Genomic DNA, 22740 nt, shown 5'->3' with positions numbered 1-22740 from the left:
TTGAAGAGAACTGGTGAAAGACAGCCCTGGGAACCTGGCGGGCAGGGGGTGGGATGTGATGTACACATTCCTGAGGATGCCAAGGCTGGAGGTGGGCAGGGCAGTAGGCACGTTGTTCTCTCCGGATCTTCTTCCACTGAATTCAGGGTTGTCCTAGAAAGGGGCGATGGGGTCCAGGGATGGAGAACCCACAGGCTTCCATCCCAAGCCTTCCCCACAGATCAGGTCGGAGTGGAAAATGCTCCCGGGGAAGGCGCCCTGCAAGCCTCCTGCCCAGCCCTCAGCAGAGCCCCAGGCCACAGATGACCCAAGTGGCCAAGGAATGTTTTCTACCAACAAAGGTTCACTGGGTGGAAGGGCCGTGACGGCTGTGCCGTGCTCAACACTTGGTCACTTTAGCACCTAGTTGTTTTGGGAGCAGCAGGGCCTCGGGAGCAGGTCCAGCCCTGACCGGGGCTGTGGGCTTGAACCTACCTCTCAGCCAGGCTCTGTCAGGTGGCCAAGGCTCATCGCCACTAGCCAGGCTCACCCTGCCCTCCTCCAGGAAGGAAACCTTCCTGACTTTCCAGGCGGGGTAAGGACCCTCCTCCGTGCCTGTGCCCATGATCCCCACCACTTTGGCCCCTGGCTGCCAACTGCAGACTTCAGAGAGCTGCAGGGATGTGGCCTGGGCCCATGTGTGTCCCCAGCACCTGCAGCCTGGTACACAGCAGGCACCCAGCAAAGGTTTGCTGAATCCTGCTGCAAGGGGGGGGCCCAGTCTTCCCAATCGGTACCTGCCGGTGATGAGGGGCCCCTCACCTCATTGGCTTAGCAAGGCCAATTGTTAACACCTGAAATGGAGGAGTCAAGCGGCCCTGTGCGTCCAGCACCCTCATCACAACAGTACAGAAGAGACAACTGAGGCAAACAGGTACCTAGGACCGTCACTGTCATGACAGGTAGCCCCTGAGGACACAGGGGTGGAGGGCATCTTGTCCCACTCTCCCCCTGTGCTCTAGTCAAGTCCCAATGCTGATCACAGAGCAGGACTTTCATTCCTCCCAGCCCTGCTGGACTCGGGCTTACCTGGGCCTTCTCACGCTACCTGAGCAGGTAACGGCAGGTGTTTATTATTATCAAGCATCACTTGGCCCAACAGGCCCACGTTAGGAGAGGTCAGCTGGCCCGCAGACAAGCCCACCACCAAAGCCTTTCTGAGTCTCAGACACAAAGGCCCCAGAGGCCAAGTGGCCCAGTCCCAGCGGGGCCTCTGATGGCCTGAGAGCCGGCCTGCCGACCCCCACTCCGAGGCGGTGTCTGCCTCAGAGCCTGGTTCTGGGAAGCAAACGGGGTAACGCTCTAAAGCAGTGGCCTTCAAACCAAACCTCCCAAAATAAATGTTTAAAACTATATATCAATTTGCACATTTTCAAGCTGACATCTAAAATTTCTCATCGTAAGTTTAAATACTTGTAGAGGATGTAATTTCCAACATATTGTAAATATTAACATTTCAGAATAAAACTGTTACTGTTTCTCTTTTAAATGGATATAGTGGAATCTAAATACCATAGCGATTTGAGATCCACCATCACCATCTTAAAATTACAGAATCGGGTGCTTCTTAAACACGTGGAAAGATAGCAAGGCTCCTTCCGCCTCCTCAAACTCCAATTTCCAATCCACATCCCTCAGAGGTGTTTCCACTATCAGTGTATTTCATGCTTGAAGGCCTTTCATTGATTAGTCTATCGTAGTATGAGGCCAAAAAAAAAAAGAGTATAAATGTCTTAATTTTTTAATTTCATGTGACCATAAAGCTCTAAGTGTCAAAAGTTTTCTTCTGGATTGAATTATTATTACTATGAGTACATAACTGATCAATATAACAGAGATATATTATAAATTTGTATAAGTAAGAATCATAAAAATTAAACCTTATTAGAAATACATCTCAGAAGAGATGAATGGTAATTTTTTTAAAATTATTTCACATATCCAGAGATGACTATTACCGACTGCTAGAATAAAGCAGTGTTTATTATCAATTCTATCTCCATTTTTCAATTTTTATAGTGCTGAAACCACCTATTCAAATAAATTTAAAAAATGGAAAGGAAAGAGATTTACCATAGCAAATTCTCTGAATTCCTTTAGAATTATATGGCAAGAATTACAGTAATTTATTATCAAAACTCATTTTTAATGTTCTATCATCTGACAACTCAATCAGGCCCTCTTTCAATTCTGTTGCAAGCAAAGAACTGGACTTACCTCACCTGCCCAGGATCCTAACAACCAGTCACATGCTGCCCAAGAAGGATGCGTGCCCCGGGGTCACACATCACGTGCAGATCTGCCTGTGGGTAACGAGAAAGTGTGCTTCTCCTGTAGACAACCAGCTTCCAGTATGCCAGGCGCGGTGCCAACTGCTTTACCCAAATTAATGCAATTTGTCCTCACAGCAATCCCAGGGGACAGGCACCACTACTATCCCCATTTTACAGACAGGGAGCCTGAGGCACCTGGGGGTTAGGAAACTGGCCCGAGGTCAGACGGTCAGAAACATGAACCCAGGCCATCTGGCTCCCACCCCCACTACGTGCACTGCCTCTGTAGAGACGGATGGAGGGCCGACGGGAGAGTTTACAAGCTCCTTCCCAAGCAGATCAGCTGTGGGAACGAACACATGAGTTGGCTGAAGATCTGCAAGAGTTACTTTCTTAAATGTGCTCCCACCCCCTCCTTGGAGAGGTTACACACAAATGCTTCCTTCCATTAAATGGCATCATTGCCTGGTATACAGTAGTGCCCAATAGATGTTAGCACCCATAGTGTCACTACTGCCATTCAATAGCTGGAAGAACAGCTCTCGTGACCAAGACAAACACTGCAGGTCTTACCATCATTTTACAGTCTTGGTTCCTGACCCTAGGTCCCAGCATGCTTTTTTTAAATAGTAGCCAAAGCCCAGGTAATAACAGGTATGGAAGCAAGTAGTAAACCGAGCCATCTATTAACAGGCAGGCGAGACCCAGTTATCAGAAAAACCATGGGCTTTACAGACAAACCAACTGAACTTAAATCCAACTCGACCGCTTACCAGCTGAGTTCCCTGAGGGAAGTCACAACATTCTGAACCTGTTTCCTAATGTCTAAAATGGACGTGAAACACCACTCACATTACCAGGTGGCTGCACAAAATGGGACGATGGCCTTCAGAGCACCTGACGCAGGAAATGCCGGGTGGAGGCTGGTGGTGTGCTTACTCTCACCCTCTTCAGTCACTGCCACCCAGTGACTGGCAAACGCCCATCTCCAGCAGCCAGTGGCCCACCAGCCTGGGGTCTGGTGCACAGAGGCTCGGCTGATTTTGAAAAAAAAAAAGCCAAGTGGCTTGGTTTCCAATTTTTGCAAAGAGCCTTTTCTCTATGTCTTGAAATTTCAAGTTCTCCAAACACTCGGGGATGCTAGGAGGAGGTGAAGAGAGAGGTGTCGTGGTGGGTTTTATTTTTAGATGTCGGCATGGAAAGCTTCCAGCCTGCCTTCAGGCTGGTCCCCAGCCACCACTTCCTCCCTCCCTCAAGGCATCACCAAAATGAACAGTAGACCCATCAAAAAGGATTTCATAACTCTTCTTCTGCCTGGTACATTCTAAAACAATGGCTTCGGTTTCTCATTCCACCCACAAAGTGGATTAAAGGTTTTCATCTTCCCAGGAAGCCATGTAAAGAGAACACACTGACCCCTGGGTTGTCCCTCACATCCCGAAGCTCCAAGGCACCCTCCCCCGTCCCCCCTCCTCTCCCCTCCCGTGGGAGGGGTGGCATCCCACTGTGCTATAGTCCAGGATCTGGTGTGAACAGAAACCAGGTATTGGGGGTAGAGCATATCTCTTCACCTTTTAAGCAGTGGTTGTTCGTGAGCACGCGAATTCACTTCCTCTAAAAACAGCTCCCAACAGAAATTTCCTCATGGACCCTGATGGGAGGCTGTAGCTAACCTCAGGGAAGCACTTGGCCCTTCACACGGTAGCCTCCAACGATCGCTCCAACTATGGGTCTAGGCCTTGGTGGTGGGTATAGGAGCATCTACAAAGGATCTGGGGGCTTCCAAGGTAACCGTCAAAAAGGACTGAGAGACAAAACTAAGCCAAAGCGTCCTGGAGCAGGAAACACCTAAGCTCCAGAATGACACAAATACAACCGCACCTCCTCTGCCCACTGTTGGACCCCTAGCAGGCATTACCAATCGATCCCTGTCCTCAGCCATTCACGGATTTTAGAATCCTCCAGGCACCCACTACTAATCAATCAGAAATGACGCTGAAAGCATACTTTTTAGTAGGCTTCAGACCTCCCCCTTTTGATGGATGGAGAAACTGAGGTCCACAGAAAAGCTCAGTGCAGATCATGAAACTGCAGAGCCAAGGTGAGGCAGGATGAAAACTACACAGCTGCTCAGAGGCTTCTAGAAACTACCTCCTCTCCCAAAACAAACCTCAGCCTTGGGGTGACAAGTTCAACCCACAAGCTATGAAGAGCGAGGCCAGGAGGAAGAACTCAGCAGCCGGCCACTCTGGCAGCCAGACAGAGGCCCCCAGCCTCACCCCACCAACCAGGCCCACCGTGGTCCCAGGAGCAGAGCAGCTTGAGACCAATGCCCACAGAACCTACTAGGTGTGGGGAGGGGGACTGGGGCCGGCGTTAACATGGAGGGCTCCGAGAGCTTCTCAGCAGGCTTTATGAAAACCTACTGCAGATACTGTATCAGAGGGCCAGGCTCCCCATCGGCCCTGAGGTAGCGCCGGCCTGGGTTACCCTCTCTGCAGCTACAGCTGGAAGAAGGGCTGCCAGCCGAGCTGCACAGACAGGCAGACTCACCCTGGACAGGGACAGAGAGGGCGACAGCAAGCACAACCAGGCCACCCTCGGGTCTCACCAAGACCCACTGCTACCTGCTGGGGAGCAGGCAAACCTCTGGGGCAAATGTCACAGCCTGCCCCTGACCAAGAGCTGCGGGAATCGTCATGTCGACACAGAGAGCAGTGGCCCCCTTCCCATCCCCCATGAGTTGTCATTGCCAGGACAAATGCAGCTGGCCAGAGGGATCCCCTGGCGTGACACACCCAACCCCCCCCCCGCCTCCCCACTCTCAGGCAGATCCAACCTCCCGGCATTACTGCTGCGCTCCAATGCGGTCCGAGCTTGTCATCTATTTGGGGCCCACAGGGCAAGCCCCACCCTGCCCCACCCCACCCCACCCCCACCCCCCCAGGAGAGTCTCTCCAACCATCCTCCCTTCCCCAGTGAGCTCCTGACCCAAGTCCAACCCACGGTGAGGCAACACAGGGGTCAGGAGCCCCCACTGACTCAGTCCACACTCCAGGGGCCAGGGGAACATCGGGAGGATCAGATATGGCCACTGAGAGCAGCAGAAAAGGGGTGACAAGGCGGAGGGGGACGAACCCTGGGGCAGGGGGAGGAGCATCGGTGGAGAAGACGATACCACGTCAGCCATAATACAAGAATGGTCCAGGGTAGGAGGAGGCCTGTCCCCAGAGCTCTAACAGCCGAAGCAGAGCCCCTGGGGGCTGGAGCTCCCGCAGCGGAGCCTGAGAACAGGCGAGTGGCTGGGTGGCTACGCTCCTCACCCGGCCCATCCCCGCCCCCACCAAGGGCGCCACAACTCCCGCACCAGCAAAGCAGAGCAGTTCCTCAACCCCGACACACCGCCAGCTCCAGCTTGGTCCCGCCGGGGCGGCAATCACGTCCATTGCACGGGGAGAGAAGTTAAAAACGAGAGCACGTAAGGAGAGGCCAAGCGCCCAGACTCTTCAGGGAGGGGGGGAACAGTGAGGGCTGAAGGCCCCCCCCCAGCTGAACAACGGCGAGGGTGTGGTCTGTACTCACCTGCACGACTTCTATCCCTCGCTTCCTGTGGAGAAAAACAAAGAAAACACGGGTTACTCCAGCAGGCAGGAAGCATCCTTCCAGAAACTTCACTAGGGCCAGCTGGAGGCAGAGCAGCGAGGAGACGGCGGCTGCACCGCTCAGGCCATGGTCCCCAGAATGGCCTTGTTTTCAAGGGGGAGGCTTATGAACTCCTAGCCAGCCCTCAAAGCCACCTTGCGGCTGAAAGAGAGGGCTGGGTGCCCAGAGGAAGCTGGCTGGAGGCCACTCACGGCCAGCCGTCCCGCACACCAATCCCGGGGCCAAGGCTTCGGGGGCACAGCTCCAGCCTGGACCACCCCAAGACCCTCCCACCACCGATGGCCTTAACCCAACCCCCCAACCCCACTCCCTCCCGGGTCAGTTCGGACACCTTGGCCCAGTCCCTCAGGCCGGCCTCAGCCCATCCCACCGCAGCCCATCCACATTCCCACGTGCAAGAGGCCCCAGGCCCTTCAGTCCTGCCCGGTTGCTTGTCCACTGCTGGCCATCTCTGCCCCACTGACATCCTGCCCGCCCTCTGAGCCTGGTTCAACCACCACGGTCCTCGCCAATATCCTTCCAGGCCTGGACTTCGCCTTCCCCGTGTCTCCCCACACAATCTCAGGGCCGCCGTGCTCCCACACGCGTGCCCTCACTCACCCCACCCCGTGGAGCCTGGGTTGGGGTCCGTGTCTCCAGAGGAGCACACAAAGGCTCCCTGCCAACTCCCCCACCCACAGCCCTTACTGCAAGCGGTTCAGGACACACAGGGCTGCGTGGCATCTCCAAGCCTCGGTCTCCACCCTCCATCCCAGCCTTCAGGATTCGGCTCTGACAGACGCCCTCCCAGGAAGCCTTCCCAGACTCACGGTGTCCTCTCCCGGCCCGCACACGCCGGGTCAACTTGGGGCACCGCTTCCCAGCCCATGGTTCCGGAGCGCCGACCGGCTGTCCCCTGGGGGCGGAGCGCGTGTGGACCGCAGACAGCACGCCAACAGCCCGGGCCGTGTGCGCTTTCCTGAGAACAGAGGCTGAGCCCCCACCGACACTCAGAGGAGGCTGTGATCAGGCGAGGTCAAGGCCTGGGGCTCTCTCGCCCTCACTCCCTCCTTGGAGCAGGGTCTGAGGCAAGTTCGCTGTGCGCCCGCCTGGCATCCAGACGTCCCTGAACATAGACACAGGAGCCGCAGCTCGGTTCCTGTGCCTGGCCTGGCCCTTGGGGGACAATACAGATGCAACAGCCATGGTTCGGGCCCCCGAGAGCCTCACAGCCTAAGGGAGGAGACGACACAAAGCCCCAGAGGAACCTCCAGGCCACGGTGAACCAGCGTGGCACCTCAAACGGCACAGCAGGGGTGACACCCGCCAACCCTCCCCACAGGCATTTCCCAGCACCTTCCGAGCACCGGGGCACAGAGTGGAAACTCACAAGGAGGCCACCACGTAAGACAGCAAGACACAGCAGGTGACCAGGTCACACTGCAGGACGTGCCCGGCTGCCCGCCCCTCCACACCCAACACCTCCCAGGACCCCGGGCCCCGGGAACCCCATCTGAAAACCACAGTAGTTGATGCTTTCAGGGCCCTCGCTGTCACTCAGCTTTCTCTGCAGACACCTCCCAGGACCCTGGGCCCCAGGAACCCCATCTGAAAACCACAGTGGTTGATGCTTTCAGGGCCCTCGCCGTCACTCAGCTTTCTCTGCAGTTCTGGAAGGAATGGCAGCCGACATGCATCTGCTGCCACGATTGCATGAGGGGACGGGCTGGACACGACAACACCGCCCTGGGCCACCGGAGCCCACGGCAGGGGGACAGACGGCGTCACTTAGAACCCATGTCACACCCAGGTGTCGGCTCACAACCCACACCATTCATTTCTGAGCCCTGTGGACACCCCAGAGCCCCTGCCTCATCCCCAGACCATCCTGGCGCCAAGGGAGCATCGATGACGGTAACCCGCCATGGTCACGTGGCCTGTGGCCGTGACTGGCTAGGTTAGGCTCAGCGCGCCTCCTCACCCTGCCCGCCCCCACCCGCAGCCCTGGATGGGGATCTTCAACAGCTGAGGGGGGAGCCTCAGGGGACGAGTCTCGGGGACGGACAGACGGCCTGCAGGAGACAGGCCCGTGTGTACGTGACCCACGCCAGGTGGAGAGGGCTTCGGCCAGGCGCCGGGCCCGGCCCGGCTTCTCCCTCCAAGTTAGTTCTCTCGGCATCCAGGTTATCCCGGCGTGTGGCTCTCACGTCCTTAGGAAGGCAGCTGCGGTCACTTCCGATCCATCCACATCAGACATCAGCCCAGACAGTTCCCACCCTCCTTACCCCCGTCCTAAAATACAAACAGGACTCTAACTTTGAAAACAGATGGAACACGTAAAATAAAAGAAACAAAAAAAGTGGTCTCGAGGACAGACTGACAACCTGAAGTGGGGCTGAGCTCCCAGGAGCCAGTGCAGTTTCTCTGCAGCTCAGAGCACCAAGAACAGGATAAACTGCACCTCTGGCAGAAAAGACGGGGCTCGGGTCCCCTTTCCACACACGTCCAGCCACACGTACACCAGACACCCTCGTGGTGAGAGGAGCTAAGGCCCACTGAGCGCTCACGGCACCTTCCGCGGTGATTGCCCATTACTCTGACCGGCAAGCTGAGGCCCGGCTGCCTCAGGAGAGCGGGTGCTGGCTCTGCAGCTGGGCTCCCCACACCACGCAGTCATGGCGCAGCTGGCTCAGGAGGTGCCAAGAGGGCAATCCTGGTCTCCATGCCCCAGGGCCTCGGTGTGATGGGGAGCCTAGGGCCACAAGCGGAAAACCACGCTCCCTAGGGTGGTGGGATGCCACGCACCCCATCGCCGCCCACTCAGGAAAATAAGGTATAACCTGCCGGGGCTCCCTTCTGCACCTGAAACCTCTGCAGAACAAAGGTACCAAGAATGTTCATTTCCCGAGCAGCGGGCTCCTGAAACCTGGCCCTAACCAGAAAGTTCAGAAATTGAATCATGACACCAAAGGAGAAGCGGGAGGAGGGGGCGAAGGAGGGAGGGAGATGGGAGGGGGAGAAGGGAAGAGAAACCAAACCTGTCGTCAACTGAGTAAACTGCTCCTCCTGAAAACCCTAGCTCCCTGACCTCACCCCACAGACACACTTGAACGGGCAAAGCGTTTCAGGTTGCAGACGTTAACTGCCCCACTGCCCGAGACAGCAAAAGCCTGGCAGCGCCTAAACCCCCCAAGAGGGGCCACCAACAAACTACATGCAGTCAAAGGAATACCATGCAGCAGTTAAAAGGACAAGGAAGTGCTCCAGGCCCCATAATGCATTCGTCATCTCTAAGACACTGCTACGGGAAAGCAACGTGCAAACCCTGTGGGCCGTAGACAGTTATTTGGGTTAAGCACAACACCCAGGACAAAAAAGGCGTGCTTGCATATATGCAGAACGAATCTGAAAGTACTACCAGAAAATAGTTGTGGCCTGGGCTCTAGTCAAGGGCAAGGGCAAAGGTGGCTGGGAGGTGATGTGAGGACACTTCCTTTTCACTGTGTACCCTTGTGCACTTCTTGAATTTTGTGCCAGGTGCCTCTAACGCATGCCCCAAAACTAGGGAAATTTATATTTTTTTACAAAATAACAGTTGTCAGCATTGCCAGGGTCTGGCATAGAGTAGATGCCTGGTGAAGGCATGGGTCAATCGACCAGTTGATGGAGTGAAGAAGAGGAGCTCAGGATTTATCTAGAAAAGCTCCCCTGTGCTGCTCAAAGAGGAGCCGCCATGACACCCCTTCCGGGGCCACGGGACTGTCACGCATCAGAGCACCCAGTTTGGATGCTAAGCCCATTCAAATACTTGGGCACCGGGGAAACAGATCGGGAGCGAACACACTGCAGTGTTAACTGTGGCTGCAGCAGTGAACTGATGTGTGGTTCTTTTCATTTTCTGGTAGTTTCTAAGTTTTCGACAATGAGCATAGATACTACCTCTAAAATTATAGAAAAAGTAACAATAAAAGTTAAATAATTAAAAATTAAAACCTGCATCTCAAGAAAATGCAGGCTCTAAATTGTCATTTCCTTGATAAATATTGGATTAATAAGTTTTGGACAGAGGTGTACCTCACAACTCATAATATAAACCTGCTTTTCCAAAAGCTGGATATCCCATAAGGGAGGATCCGTTTTGCAAAAGGGACCTCCCTCTCCAGACGACCAAGGAGAGCATACCCTTGGGGAGTTTAAAATACTTACAAAACAGAGTATCTTTTCAGGGTAGAAGACACAGCAATCAGAGGAGGCTTCAAGGAGGAGGCGGCATTTGCCATTCGAACAAAAACTGAAGGGCAACTACAGACAGACACTGGGGAGAAGAAGTTAAAGAGGAATAACACGAGGAGTGTTCCCCCTTCCCAAAAGTCATCTGGGAGTGTGGAAGCATAAGCCCCACTGAGAGGGCAGGCGGGGGCAATGAGAAGTGGATACAAGATGCAGGCTGGGCACAGGCCAGGGGCCCAGAACGTCACCCCACAGGCCAGTGGGTTCCAAATGCCAGGACAGATGACTAAGAATCACCCCTGGAACTTGTCAAAAATACTAAATTCAAGGTCCGGTCCCAAAGGCTCTGATTCAGGAGGCGAAGGGCAGGGTCTGAGAGGAACTCGGGGCTCGTCCAGCTCCCAGGTGTCCTCTGGAGCTGCCAGGTGTGGAACAGCTGCTCGTCCCCAAGGAGCAACTCCTGCCGCTTGAGGAGCAGTAGGACCAGATATGCCCGGGAAGGGGCGGGGGCCTGTTCGTTCAGGGGCAGCCCCTCCAGGTCTTGGGGACAGGAGTAGAGGTCACGAAAGAACCAGAGCTAGCTGTGATGCTCACAGTCTGGGTGCAGCAGGCTGAGAACACACGCCAGCACCAGGGACGGAGCGTAGCAGGAAGACGGGAACTTCTCCATTTTTTGACCGCAGTGGTGCCAGGAGGTGGTCAGAAGCCCCCACTGAGCTGAGCAAACAGTTCAGGCCTGTCTGGGAGGCAGGCAGACGTGGAAGAGGTGGGGGGCGTCCCCACGAGGAGAACGCGGAACCAGACCCAACTGTACCTCGTGCCTCACTTTCCTCACCTGTCAAGCGAGGAGAATCCTGGACCCCACCGCACAGGACTGCTGGGCCCACGCTGGGGCTGGGGGCCTGTTACTTCTGTTCTGCCCTGCCTTCCTGCCCTTTCAGAACTGCCCCTCCTCTATCCATGTGATTCTGATGGGCAAACAGAAAACTGAGGCGCTGCAGCCCCTCCAGGGGTGGGCACGTGGCCTGGCACCTCACTTAGCTGCAGGATGAGCGCGGGACCCCAGCCAGACCAGACCGGGGCCTTTCCAGGACGGCTCCTGGGGCAGTGTCAGCAGCACGAAGGGCACGTCCCGGAAACGTCTGAGGACACCATGGGCAGACTCTCAAGAAGGAGGCTACACCAGGAAAAAAGGCCAGCTCTCCCTTGCCAGAGGCCAAGGCCCCAATCCAGCCGGCCTAGAGCCTGCCCTCTCTAGACTTTCAGTTGTGGATTTTGAGTTTCTGTCACTGGCCACTGTCTTGCCTAATACAGCAGAGCTTAGTAAGTAAGAGCAGCACCCACTTCCTGAAGACAAAAATCACCCCAAATGACACGGTGTGTGTGGGGGGGGGGGGACAATACAGGACAGGAGTCCAGTGAAGAGGACCAAAAGCAAGAGGACTAGAAAAGAGCAAGGTCCCAGAAGCCCGGGAGGCAGGACCATCCAGAGGCACCAGCCCAAACCACCCAGAGGCCACCATAAGGCCTGAGACTCAGCTGCCGGGTGTCGCACCAGGAAGGGTAACAAGGTACACCTTGGGACACCAGCAGGCCTGCCTCACAGCACAGCGGGGCCCGCGAAAACCAGCAGCAAGAACAGGACGTGTTGCTGAGCAGCCCCGGGTCTCAGCTTTCACATCTGTTAAATGGGTCTGACCCTTCCAGACCTTCCAGGGCAAGTATGAGAACCGAGGGCTGCGGGCAAGTGAAGCACATGCAATGGTGAGTCAGCAGGGAAGAGGGGATTAGGCCGAGACAGCGGTACCCTCTGACCAACACGGAAAGAAAAGTCCCGTGACAGCTGGGAGAATTCCAGGTGCTCTGAGAGAGCAGAGCAGCGACCAAAGAAGAGTGAAGTCTGCCAAAAAGGGGGCCCTTGGGTTCATCAAGAATCGCTTTCTTGGGACTTCCCTAGCGGTCCAGTGGTTAAGAGTTCGCCTTCCAATGCAGGGGGTAGGGGTTCGATCCCTGGTCGGGGGAGCTAAAATCCCACATGCCTCACAGTCAGAAAACCAAAACATAAAAAAACCCTGAAGCAATATTGTAACAAATTCAATAAAAGACTTTAAAAATGGTCCACATCAAAAAAACAAACAAACAAAAAAAAAACTTTAGGGACTTCCCTGGTAGCGCAGTGGTTAAGAATCCACCTTGCAATGCAGGGGACACGGGTTCGAGCCCTGGTCCGGGAAGATCCCACATGCCACGGAGCAACTAAGCCCGTGCATCACAACTACTGAGCCTGCGCTCTAGAGCCCGCGAGCCACAGCTACTGAGCCCGCGTGCCACAACTACTAAAGCCCGCGTGCCTAGAGCCCGTGCTCAGCAACAAGAGAAGCCACCACAATGAGAAGCCCACGCACTGCAATGAGTAGCCTCCGCTCTCCGCAACTAGGGAAAGCCCCCGCGCACAGCAACGAAGACGAAACGCAGCCAAAAATAAATTAATTAAATAAATTTAAAAAAAGAATTGCTTTCTCACGATATGCAAAGCCACAGCCACCTGCCTCCCACCCAGGCACAGCAGAGGGCTGGCCACAGTGCACAGCAGAGGAAGGATAATCCCGCTGGGGAGGGAGGCTGGCCAGGCTGCCTCGGAGCAATTTCACAGCAGAGGGGATCAACCCGGAAACACAGGTTTCCCCCACGCCAACAGGCAGGGAGAAAGAAGCTGCACCTGCACCAGAGCTAAAAACCACTTAGAGACGGAAGTGTGTAATTATATAAGTGGAAAGCCAGGCACATTCACATCCCAGCCATTTGCAGCACAGCTTGGTAATCACCAGATTTCAGGAGCCCCGAATAACAGGCCCTTTCGCACTGCGAGGCCTGCAGGCAAAGCCCCTGCCCCCGCCTCTCCCCAGCCTGCAGAAGGCAGGGCCTCGAAATGTCTCCCGAGGACTCAGGGTTCCCCGAATAGGCGGCTGGGCCTTCTCTTTCACCCGAGTGCGCAGAGGGACACGCTGTCCCCACCACCCCAAATGCCACACCGGCACCACCACCTAACCCACGCTCCAGGACAGCCCCTTAGGAGCCCTCCTTGGCTCCGTCCTCCTCAGGGACCCCACACCCCAGCACAGAGCATGGATGTGAAGGACGCCTGGCTCCGTGCCGCTGACCCCTGCTAGGCTAAGAGCTAGTAAAGTGGACATTAATGGTGACCACCAATATGACAGTTCTCCTCCTCCTGGGCGCTCCCCTGGACACACACACACACACACACACACACACACACACACACACACACTCACTCACTCAGCAGGCTAGGCATAGCCATGTGGCTTGCTTCGGCCAAGGAAATGTGCACAGAAGTGCCCCATGTCATTCCTGAGGAGAAGCAGTCGATGGCCAGTGGTCAGCTCTCCAGCCAGTCCTCCTGGTCGTCAGCAGCTGTGGGGGCACGGGGGGGGGGCACAGACGGCCCCCAAAGCCATCCCACACCCACTCCTGGAAAGAAACCTGGCTGGGTGGCTATGAAGCCAGGCTGGGAACCAGAAAAAACTCTATTTAAAGAGGACCTTCAGCTTAGCAGTGGCTCTCAACCAGGGCAATTTTGCCCCAAGGGGACATTTAGCAACATCCGAAGACATTTTTGATGGTCAGACCTCGGGGAAGTGCTCCTGACATCCAGAGGGTGGAGGCCCTACAACGCACAGAACAGCCCTTAAACAGAGAATGATCTGCAACACAGCACCGAGAATGAGAAACGCCGAGATGCAGAGGACCAGCCCTGGAGAGTAACGCAGGCCCAGAGGGGACTCTGAATGAGCTATAGAAAAACGTGTTGTTGCAAACCTCTCAGGGATGCCTGTTACTGTAGCCTAACCGGGCCTAACCTGACTGATGAACGCTCCTTGAGGAATCGGGGCTTGTGCCCTCTGTCTACACCCCAAATTCCTAGCACAAGGCATCTGGAGGCGCAGCACACAAGGCATCGGGGGTGGGGGGAGTGGCACAAGTCCCTCCCTTTATCAAACCCCCTCAAGAGAGACCCTATGCTACAAAAACACTCAGGCCTGACCCAAGTCTGTGCCTCTGCGCAAGCTGTCCCCTCTGCTGGAACGCCCCTCCTCCTCTGGCAACGTCCTGCTCGCCCATCAGGGGAAGCTCAGACATCATACCTGCCGAGAGGCTGTCCCCAGCCCTTCCCTGGGCAGAAGTAATGGCTCTTTAGCCACACAGCCATGGACACTCAAAAGACTGCTCTGTGCTCAGTTTTGGGCCGTGAGCCCCCGAGGTCTGAGAGTTTGTCCTTTATTCCAGTGCCCCGTGCCCACCACCGACACCCCCCACCTGGCAGGTCCTCTGCAAGCACTTCCTGAATGAAAGAGGCTGACAGCCTCCAGTCCATCCCTGAGTGTCCCTGCCCGTCTGCGTCCTCGGCAGCCCGGTTCACTTGTCGATGGTTTCGTAATTTGGATTTGTCTTCTCTTGGCAGTGCCAGAAATCGAAATGGCCCAATACAAAGGCAACATACAAAGAGAATTTTAAAGCCAGTGCAAACATTTGAATTGTTTGGACAGCTCCAAGAAAGAACCAGATAAACTGGAAGCTAGCATATGTCTTTTTTTCTTGGGGCGGGGGGGGGGGTGGGGGGGGTGGCGCGGGTGGGAGGTCAGGGGGAATGTAAAACCCTTCCCCTGATTGCACAGTCACCACCTCCGGTAACTGAAGACCTTCCCCCATACTAGGTGCCCCACCTGCAGGAGGTGGGCCAGAGGGTCCCGGCAGTGGCATGAGTCAGCGTGTCCCTTCCGACCTAGAACGAGCCCAGGGGATGCCTGGAAGTGGCTTTTCCTCATGAACCCAGGATGTGGGCAAGAGGCACAGCTAGTGACTCACCTTCCCGGCATCTCCAGGAAGAAAACAGAACCACCAGGGCCAAAAGGCCTTGCAGCACAGGGGCTGAGGCACTTTAAAACCCCACCCCCTCAACTTTCAGGGTGGGGAAACTGAGGCATGGGTGGAGATTACCCAAGAATGTGTTCTGCCGCATCCAAAGTGTCACGTTTCAGATTAGAAATCGCCCTGACTTTTCATCTGAAAATAAATGTTGAAATTCCCTTAACGCCTCCACTTTTCAATATAAAAATTCTCTACTTGAAATTCTTTTTAGGTCTTTCACTACCCCCTTGCAGGTGCTAAAATTTTTCCTTCTCATTATTAAGGATGGGCCCTAGGAGCGGGAGACCCACAGGGGCATCAGGAGGGGTTGGTTCCAGCGCTTTCCCCCACCCCCAGCCCCAGCAGTCAGTCGACCTGCCTCAGGGCTAATGACTCAGTCGGTTCTCTTCAGAGCAGTTTCTTATTCCCAGGAATGCGAAGTCTCTTTAACATCAGCCCAGTGAACAAGGTAAGCTCCAGCAGGAAGGGAGACAGGAACCCCTGTGCTGATATTTCTGCCCTTTGGACCCACTGGGGGAGGGAGAAGCCTGCCCAAGAAGTTCTGAATTGTTTTTAGCACCTATCCTCAAGGTGCCACACGCTCTCAAAATAACTGCACAAGTGTGTGTCCCAGGACTGCTTCTGGGACGCTGACACTCTTTCACAGGCTGCATTCCAGAGCAGATTAAATATCTCCATCCACCCAGATCCTGCTGCTAGCACTCCCTTACAATAGAAAGCTCCCTCCAGCCCCAGGGCTGGAATCCAAGACCAAGAGAAGGGTTCTTTGAGCCACCATGGTTGGGGCGGGGGTGGGAATCTCTGCCCTGCGCTGTGCTGGAACTCCAAACACAGGAGCACAGAGCTCCCCGTCTGACTCTCATCAGACATTTGCTGGCCACGGGGCCCTTGAACACAGCAAGCCCCTGGGCGATGGTGGTGAGCACGGGAAGGTTTCTGAAGACTGCTGCTTGAGCTGAGCCCCAGGGGTGGCCAGGAGGGGGGCTGCCAAGGCGTACGGGGAGAAGGCTGCCGCTACAGCTGGGGCAATGCCAGGGCCTCTGGGCACTGGGGTTCCCTGGGCCCCTCTGCCATAAGCACCAAGGCTGCTGTCACATCAAAGCAAAGGTGAGGTTAGCCCCATCCCCAATCTCTGAAAACTTAAACCACAAGCACCTTATTCAAATACTTCCCCAACCCCCAACTACTTTCAGGATAGGAGGTTGGGAAGACAGGCCCAGGGAGTCAAGTAACAACCTTACCCATTGGTCTGTGACTAAGGGCAGGGAGTCAGGGCCTGGCTCTGACCTTGACCTAGTCCCTCCTGACAGGTTCTGAAAAAGGCGGTGCATCAGAACAGTATATTCATTTCCTATTGCTGTTTTAACAAATTACTACAAAGTAGGGCTGAAAATAACACAAATGTATTCTCTTGCAGCTCTGGAGGTCAGGAGTCTAAAATGCGTCAGCAGGGCCGTGCTCCTCCTGGAGGCTCTGGGGAGAAATCATGCCTTTGCCGTTTCCCGTTCTAGAAGCTGCCTGCATTCCTTGGCTTGTGGCCACATCATTCTGACCTCTGCTTCCACTGTCACATCTCCCTCCGACCTTCCTCTTATAAGGACCCCTGTGATGACACTGGGTCCTCCCAGATAACCCAGGATAGTCTCCCATCTCAAGATCCTTGACCTTAATCACATCTGCAAAGTCCCTTTGCTACGTAAGGGACCATATTCACAGGTTCTGAGGACAACTGGGCGGAGGGGGACATTTTTCTGTCTAGCCCAACAACAAGGCTCTCGCAGCTCTGCCACTCCGGAATCTCAGACACTCTCTCAAAGTGCCCCCGTGTGGGCTGGTGGCAGATTAAGATTTGTCCAGAGGTTCGTTGGGGGTCTCGACAGTCACCAAGGAGGAGGCTGGGGCTCAGCCCGCGCAGTGCCCGCAGGACTCCAAAGGGGCAATGGATATAACCAAACACTGACATGGGTCCCTGATGGGAAGAGGCACCCAGGGCCTGGGTGGCGAAGACCTAAGGCCCCAGGCCTGGAAGGCTTGGTTGTAAATTGGGGGAAGCGGTGATATTCCTGACCCTTGGGTCCACCTCAAGGTCTATGAGAAATGCCCAGACCACCTAGGCTCCCCACCCTCCGCTCCAAGGCCACCTGGCTCCAGCGAAGGCCACAGCTCCAAGCTGCCAAGTGGATGCAAGAGACACTCTCCAAACTCAGGCGTTTGGAGCCTGAGCCGGGCACCTAGGCACACCGGGGCCAGAGAGGGCCTGCAGAGCCCCCTTTTACAGGCCCGGGGTATCAGGCCCTGGCCCCTGCCCACTTCAGATGCACTGAGCGGCAAACTCTAGAAACAGGCAGTGGCTTCACCTGGTGCCTCTGAGACCCTCAAATTTCAGGGAAGGTTCCAAAGGCCTGGATACAACCCAAACAAATGATTGGCAACACCTGTAATTCCTGAGCCCCTCACTCCCCACTCAAGGAAAAAGGGGATCGAGGAAGAGGCAGGGGTAGGAGGCAGGGGCCAGGAGGGGCTATGAGATGGGCAACAATGACCACTTAGCATTCATTTCAAAGGCTGCATTAGGGGGTGTGACTGTCCTATTTCTTCAAGTGAGGACATTTAGAGAGGTTAAGAAACTCACCCAAACATTATGCTAAGTGAAAACAGCCAGAGAGAGAAGGACAAATACTGCATGGCATCACTCCTAAGTAGAATCTTTAAAAAAAAAAAAAATCAAAAAAGAAACAGAGAACAGAATGGTGGTTTCCAGGGGCTGGGGGTGCAGCTGGGGTCAGGAGGAAATGGGGAGAGCTTGGTAAACAGACAAACTTTCAGTTATCAGAAGAATATGGTCTGAGGATCTAATGAATAATACAGTGACTATAGTTGACAATACTGCATTATATAACTGAAATTTGCTGAGAGTAGAACTTCACTGTTTTCACCAAGAAAAGGAAGGGGAGTAAATATGTGAGGGGATAGATGTGTTAATTAACTCAATTAATCCTTCCACAGTGTGGAATATCGAATCATCACACTGTATACTCTAAATATATTACAATTTTGTCAACTATACCTCAATAAAGATGGAAAAAATACATATGTATTGCAAAAAGAAAAAGAAAGAAAGAAAAGAAAAGGAACTCACCCAAAGACTCACAGCAAACAAGCCACAGCGGAACCACAGTCTAAGGTCTGGTCTGTCAGCAAAGACCATCCTTGCCCAGCGATCTATGAGGGTGCGGGTCCAGCCAGGTCTGCTAGGGGTGAAGCTTCTGGGATTTCCGGAGGAGGAACTGCTCTGGACAGACCTGCCTCTGCTCCCCCACCTAGCCCAGCCACTGCCCCAAGTCTGGGCTGAAATCCTTCCTCAGACCCCTGACCCCCAGGAGCCTGGAGGAGGGGTGTCATGGCCCCTGGGAGGCCTGAGGAGCTGTGACTGGCCACAGGCATCCCGAGACCACTGTGCAGTGGGGACAGGACACGCCTGGGTCACCCAAGGCCCAGAAGCAAGGGGAGCCGGCATGCCTGTTTTCCCCCCTCCAAGGGGCGGACAGCTCCTTCTGGCCACTGTGTCACCTGAAATCCTCACTTTCCAAGCAGGAGGAACCCCTCCTACAAAGCAGAGGGACAAGGAGGCAGATTTTGGCTCAGCTGTAGGAGAGGCTGCCGGCTCCCCAAGGAAGGCTGTCCAGGCAGGTGGCGACTGCCCCGTGGCGGGATGGACTCAAGCCAAGGCTGGCTGCCCGTGTCACAGAGGGGAGACAGGTACATGGGGAAGGGGATGGGGCTAACGTCTTAGGAGGCCTTCCCCATCTCTAAACGTTTCTGACCCCCAAGGAGAAGGAGCAATTGGCCCTCTGGGCCCCCCGAGGAGGACAGAATGAGTCCGGGGCCTCAGAGGGCCCCACCACCAAAAGCTGAAGCCCAGAGCCTCCTCCCTGCAGGCAGGCACGTGCCCCACCGCCTTCCTGCCCGGCCTCCCACCCTGCCAGGCTCTGCAGCTGGGAGCCATGGCAACAGGCCCCAAACAGCCCGAGAAATCCCTCCGAGAGCCCCACGCAGGGTGTCACAGCAGCCGCCAACCCGAAGCCAAGAGCCGGGGCCCTGGGCAGAAGTGAGAAGCACCAAAAAGAGGAAGCCCCGGGTCCAGCCAGAGGAGAAGGACGCTTCAGTGCCAGCAAAGGGCAGCCTCCCCGCCCCAAGAGACACAGGCCTCCGTCCCGAGGGCCACCATCCTGCCGACCCCGCCCACCCCCCAGGGGTCCAGCCTGCGACCCTCTACATCTAAGACGTGACTCATCCCCTCCCTGCCCCCCATCCCTTCAGCTGCCCTCGCCACACCCCCAGCATTCAAGACCTCTGCAGCAGGTGCCCACCTCCTCATGCACCCCGTCTGCTCCCAGCACACCTGACTCCGTGCCCTCCCCCACCTGCCCATGCTGGAACATCCCCACCCCTGCCCACCATCCACAACACTGGAAGCCTCTTCCTCACACAGAGGGCAGCCCAAGAAGAAGGTGGCCGAGGAGCCCAAGGAGATAAACCCCAGCTGGAAGGGCCAGTAAAGAGTGCCTTCTCCTGACCTGGGTGCCCCCTTACGTAAGGACAAAGCACACAGCCCACTCTGTTCCAGTCCTTGTTGGGGAGTGGGGGGCCCGCTTCCCCGAGGCAGGACGTTAACCTGCTGGACAATTCTCCAGGAATGACCTTAACTGCCAGGATAAGAACTCAAGATACAGAACTCAAGGGTCCAATCTGTAGGAGGTGGGGAGAGGAGGCTGTCTTTTTTCTTTTTTTTTTTTTTTGGCCAAGGTTTTCTTAAACCAGATTCTTCCTGATGGCTTGCTTTCCATCCAAGGCATTCTTTTACTCATTCATTTATTTCATGCCTATTTCTTCAGCACCTACCACATGCCCAGCATGGTGGACACACACAGTCCTCAAGGAGCTTACAGCATAGAGGGGAGGGTGAACAAGCAAACAACTGAAGTAAGTACAACAAGCTGTGACATGTTCTGAAAGGAACCCTCGAGGGACTGACAGAGAAGAGGGGACTGTGCTGAGATCAAAAGGCTGAGGAGCAGCCAGATGTGTGGTGGGGGGAAGAGCCTGCAAAGCAGCAGGAACAGCATGTGCAAACGTCCTGAGGTAGAAGGAGTTTACAGCAGCTGAAGAACTCAGAAAAGATCATGGAGGCTGATCCATGGTGAGGATCGAGAGGGGCAGGAGGTGTGTCTGGGGCCCTGAGGGGCTGTTTTTGTACCATTTGCTTCCCTGAGCCAAAAAATTTTCTTTCTGCTTAAGCTCATCTGAATTGGGTTTTCTGTCACTTGCATCCACAGAATCCTACAACATCCAAACCAACACATCATATTCTATCACCTTCTCCACCAACCTGGGCCTCAATCTTGAAAGCAAACACTCCCACCCATCCAGTCGCCCAAGCCAGAGCCTGCACCACCCTCCACTTCTCTCCCGCTGTCCCATCAGTCACCAAAGAAAGGTTTCATTTGGGCCTCTAGACAGCCAAGGGCTGGTGGTCCCTCTCCCAGGGAGGTGGCCTACTGCATGCTGGGAGGAGGGGCAGGAAGAGAAAAGCAGATGGTCTCTTGGCTGAGGGAAAAAGAGAACCCCCAATAACACTGGCTGGCTGATTGCATATAATTATGAAAGAAAAACGTTATTTAAAATTAGCTTCCCAAATGCGAATATAATTTCAAGGGTCCCTTGCAGTGGGGTTACAATGTCAGCCCAAGGAGTGTTTTACCACCAGCACAGATCATTCAGGCCCCTGAAGGCAAAAAATAACGAAGCCAACAGGGGCGCCAGTGCTCCCCGAGAAGCACTCCCAGCTGCCCAGGGGAAGCACCAGCCCAGGAAACCCAGCCCAGAACCAGCCCGGCTCCCCTCCACATCTGGCTCAGGGCCCTCCCCGAGAAGGCAAGAGGCATGTCTTTCTTCTTTTTTTCTCTATCTTTAGGGTCTTTGATGTTCAGACTCAAATCCCAAGAGCAGCCAGTTAATAATAACAAGGACAGCTTCAGTCTCTGTACGCCTCCTATACCCAGGTGCTCTACTCTGTGCCTCAGTTTTCCCATCTGTAAACTGGGCGTGACAATGGAGTGTAATTCACAGCGTGCTGAGGACTGAATGACGCCCGGGCAGCCAGTCAACAAGCCTCCCTCTCCCACTGAAGCCTCAGAACAGCACTGCCGGCTCTACAGACGTGGAACCTGACCCTCAGAAAGGCTACACGAGCTCTTCGGCTAGTGGCTGAGGAGCAGGGATGCAAACCCAGTTCGGCCTGAGTCCAAACTCCTCAGTGTGCCCCTCCTGGCAGAGCTGCCAGGCCAGCGTGCACTCTGACTTCAGCCCGCAGCCCGGCTCTCCCCAACCCTGGCACACAACCCTCTTCGGGACTCTGGGTTTTAAAACGCCACGGGCTCTGGCTGGGCGGCTGACTTCCACTATTCCGCTCTCTCCCCAGGGGATGCCTTTTAGCTCCGGGCCCTCTGCCTCCTAGGGTCCCCCCATTTAATACACAAGAACCAAGGCCCAGAACTGAGAGGGACTTGAGGTCACAGGGAGGTCACACCCAGGATAAGCCTGGAACTCAGGAGGTGGCAGGCGCCACACTGGCATCCCCAGTCCGCACCAGCACCCAAGGAAGGGAAAGGCTATAAGAGCCCCATTTCAAAGATGAGAAAATCGAGGTTTGGAGAAGTATAAAGGGATAGGTTCAGGGTCTCCAACAAGGGCACAGGAGAGCCATGACCCCCAGGCCAGAGAACCAGCCACACGGAGTGCCCACAAGCACACTGCCATACGGGCCTCGACGGATGTGTGAGGACAGTGCGCCACCAGAGCGGCCACCAGAGCAGGCCAGACCCAACACCTGGTGACTGGGTGGCAACAAAGCCAGCCTAGCAGTGGTTCTCACTGGAAGCAATTTTGTCTCAGGGGACATATGGCAATGCCTGGAGACATTTTTGGTTGTCACAATGGGGCGAAGGGGTGGCACCCCGTGGCTGGAGGCCAGGGCTGCTGCTACATCCACAATCCACAGCACAGCCCCTGACAAGCAGAAGGATCCGGCCCAAAACGTCAGTCGTACGAAGGCTGAGGAACCCTGAGCTACAGAAATCTGTGAACGAGGATTTGGACCTTCCTGGACATGGGGTTGGTTCAAAACAACAAGACTTTCAAATAAATAAATATGCATATGTGTGTGTGTTTATGTAAATATGGATATAGGTATGCACACGTGTTTTGCTTGCATTTGCTAGAATATCCTGGAAGCATAAAAAACTAGGAACAATTCCAAGGGGGAAGCTAGGGGTGAAGGGGCACAGCTAGGACGAGACCCTTTGCACTCTAAGTCCTTTCTTGCCTTTTGATTTGAATCGTGTGACTATACTGTCTATTTCAATACATTTATATCCTCTGAAAATAAAAAATAACCCTTCCCTGCATGTAGAGTCTCTTTCAACTATCCAGCCTCTGGTTTGAAAGCCTCTGGAGCAAGACGACCTGAGGTCAGCCTTCCCAAATGTCTTCCTGACAACGCCGTGACTAGATCCTGGATTCAGATGCCCACAGAGGCACAAGGACAAAC

At 54.9% G+C, this 22740-nt stretch overlaps 1 protein-coding gene across 1 annotated transcript in view; it reads right to left on the bottom strand.

Annotated features, from left to right (window-relative positions):
- ITPK1 (inositol-tetrakisphosphate 1-kinase) overlaps positions 1-22740 on the bottom strand; it is a 161309-nt gene that overhangs the window by 115374 nt on the left and 23195 nt on the right. The window contains exon 3 of the mRNA XM_082852870.1: positions 5895-5919. Within this exon, the coding sequence (XP_082708996.1) occupies positions 5895-5919 (25 nt within the window). The remainder of the gene's footprint in view (positions 1-5894; positions 5920-22740) is intronic.

Source organism: Leucopleurus acutus (assembly GCF_964270905.1).
Source record: "Leucopleurus acutus genome assembly, chromosome: 1".
Lineage (NCBI taxonomy): Eukaryota > Metazoa > Chordata > Mammalia > Artiodactyla > Delphinidae > Leucopleurus > Leucopleurus acutus.
This window is presented reverse-complemented; position numbering and strand designations above follow the sequence as displayed.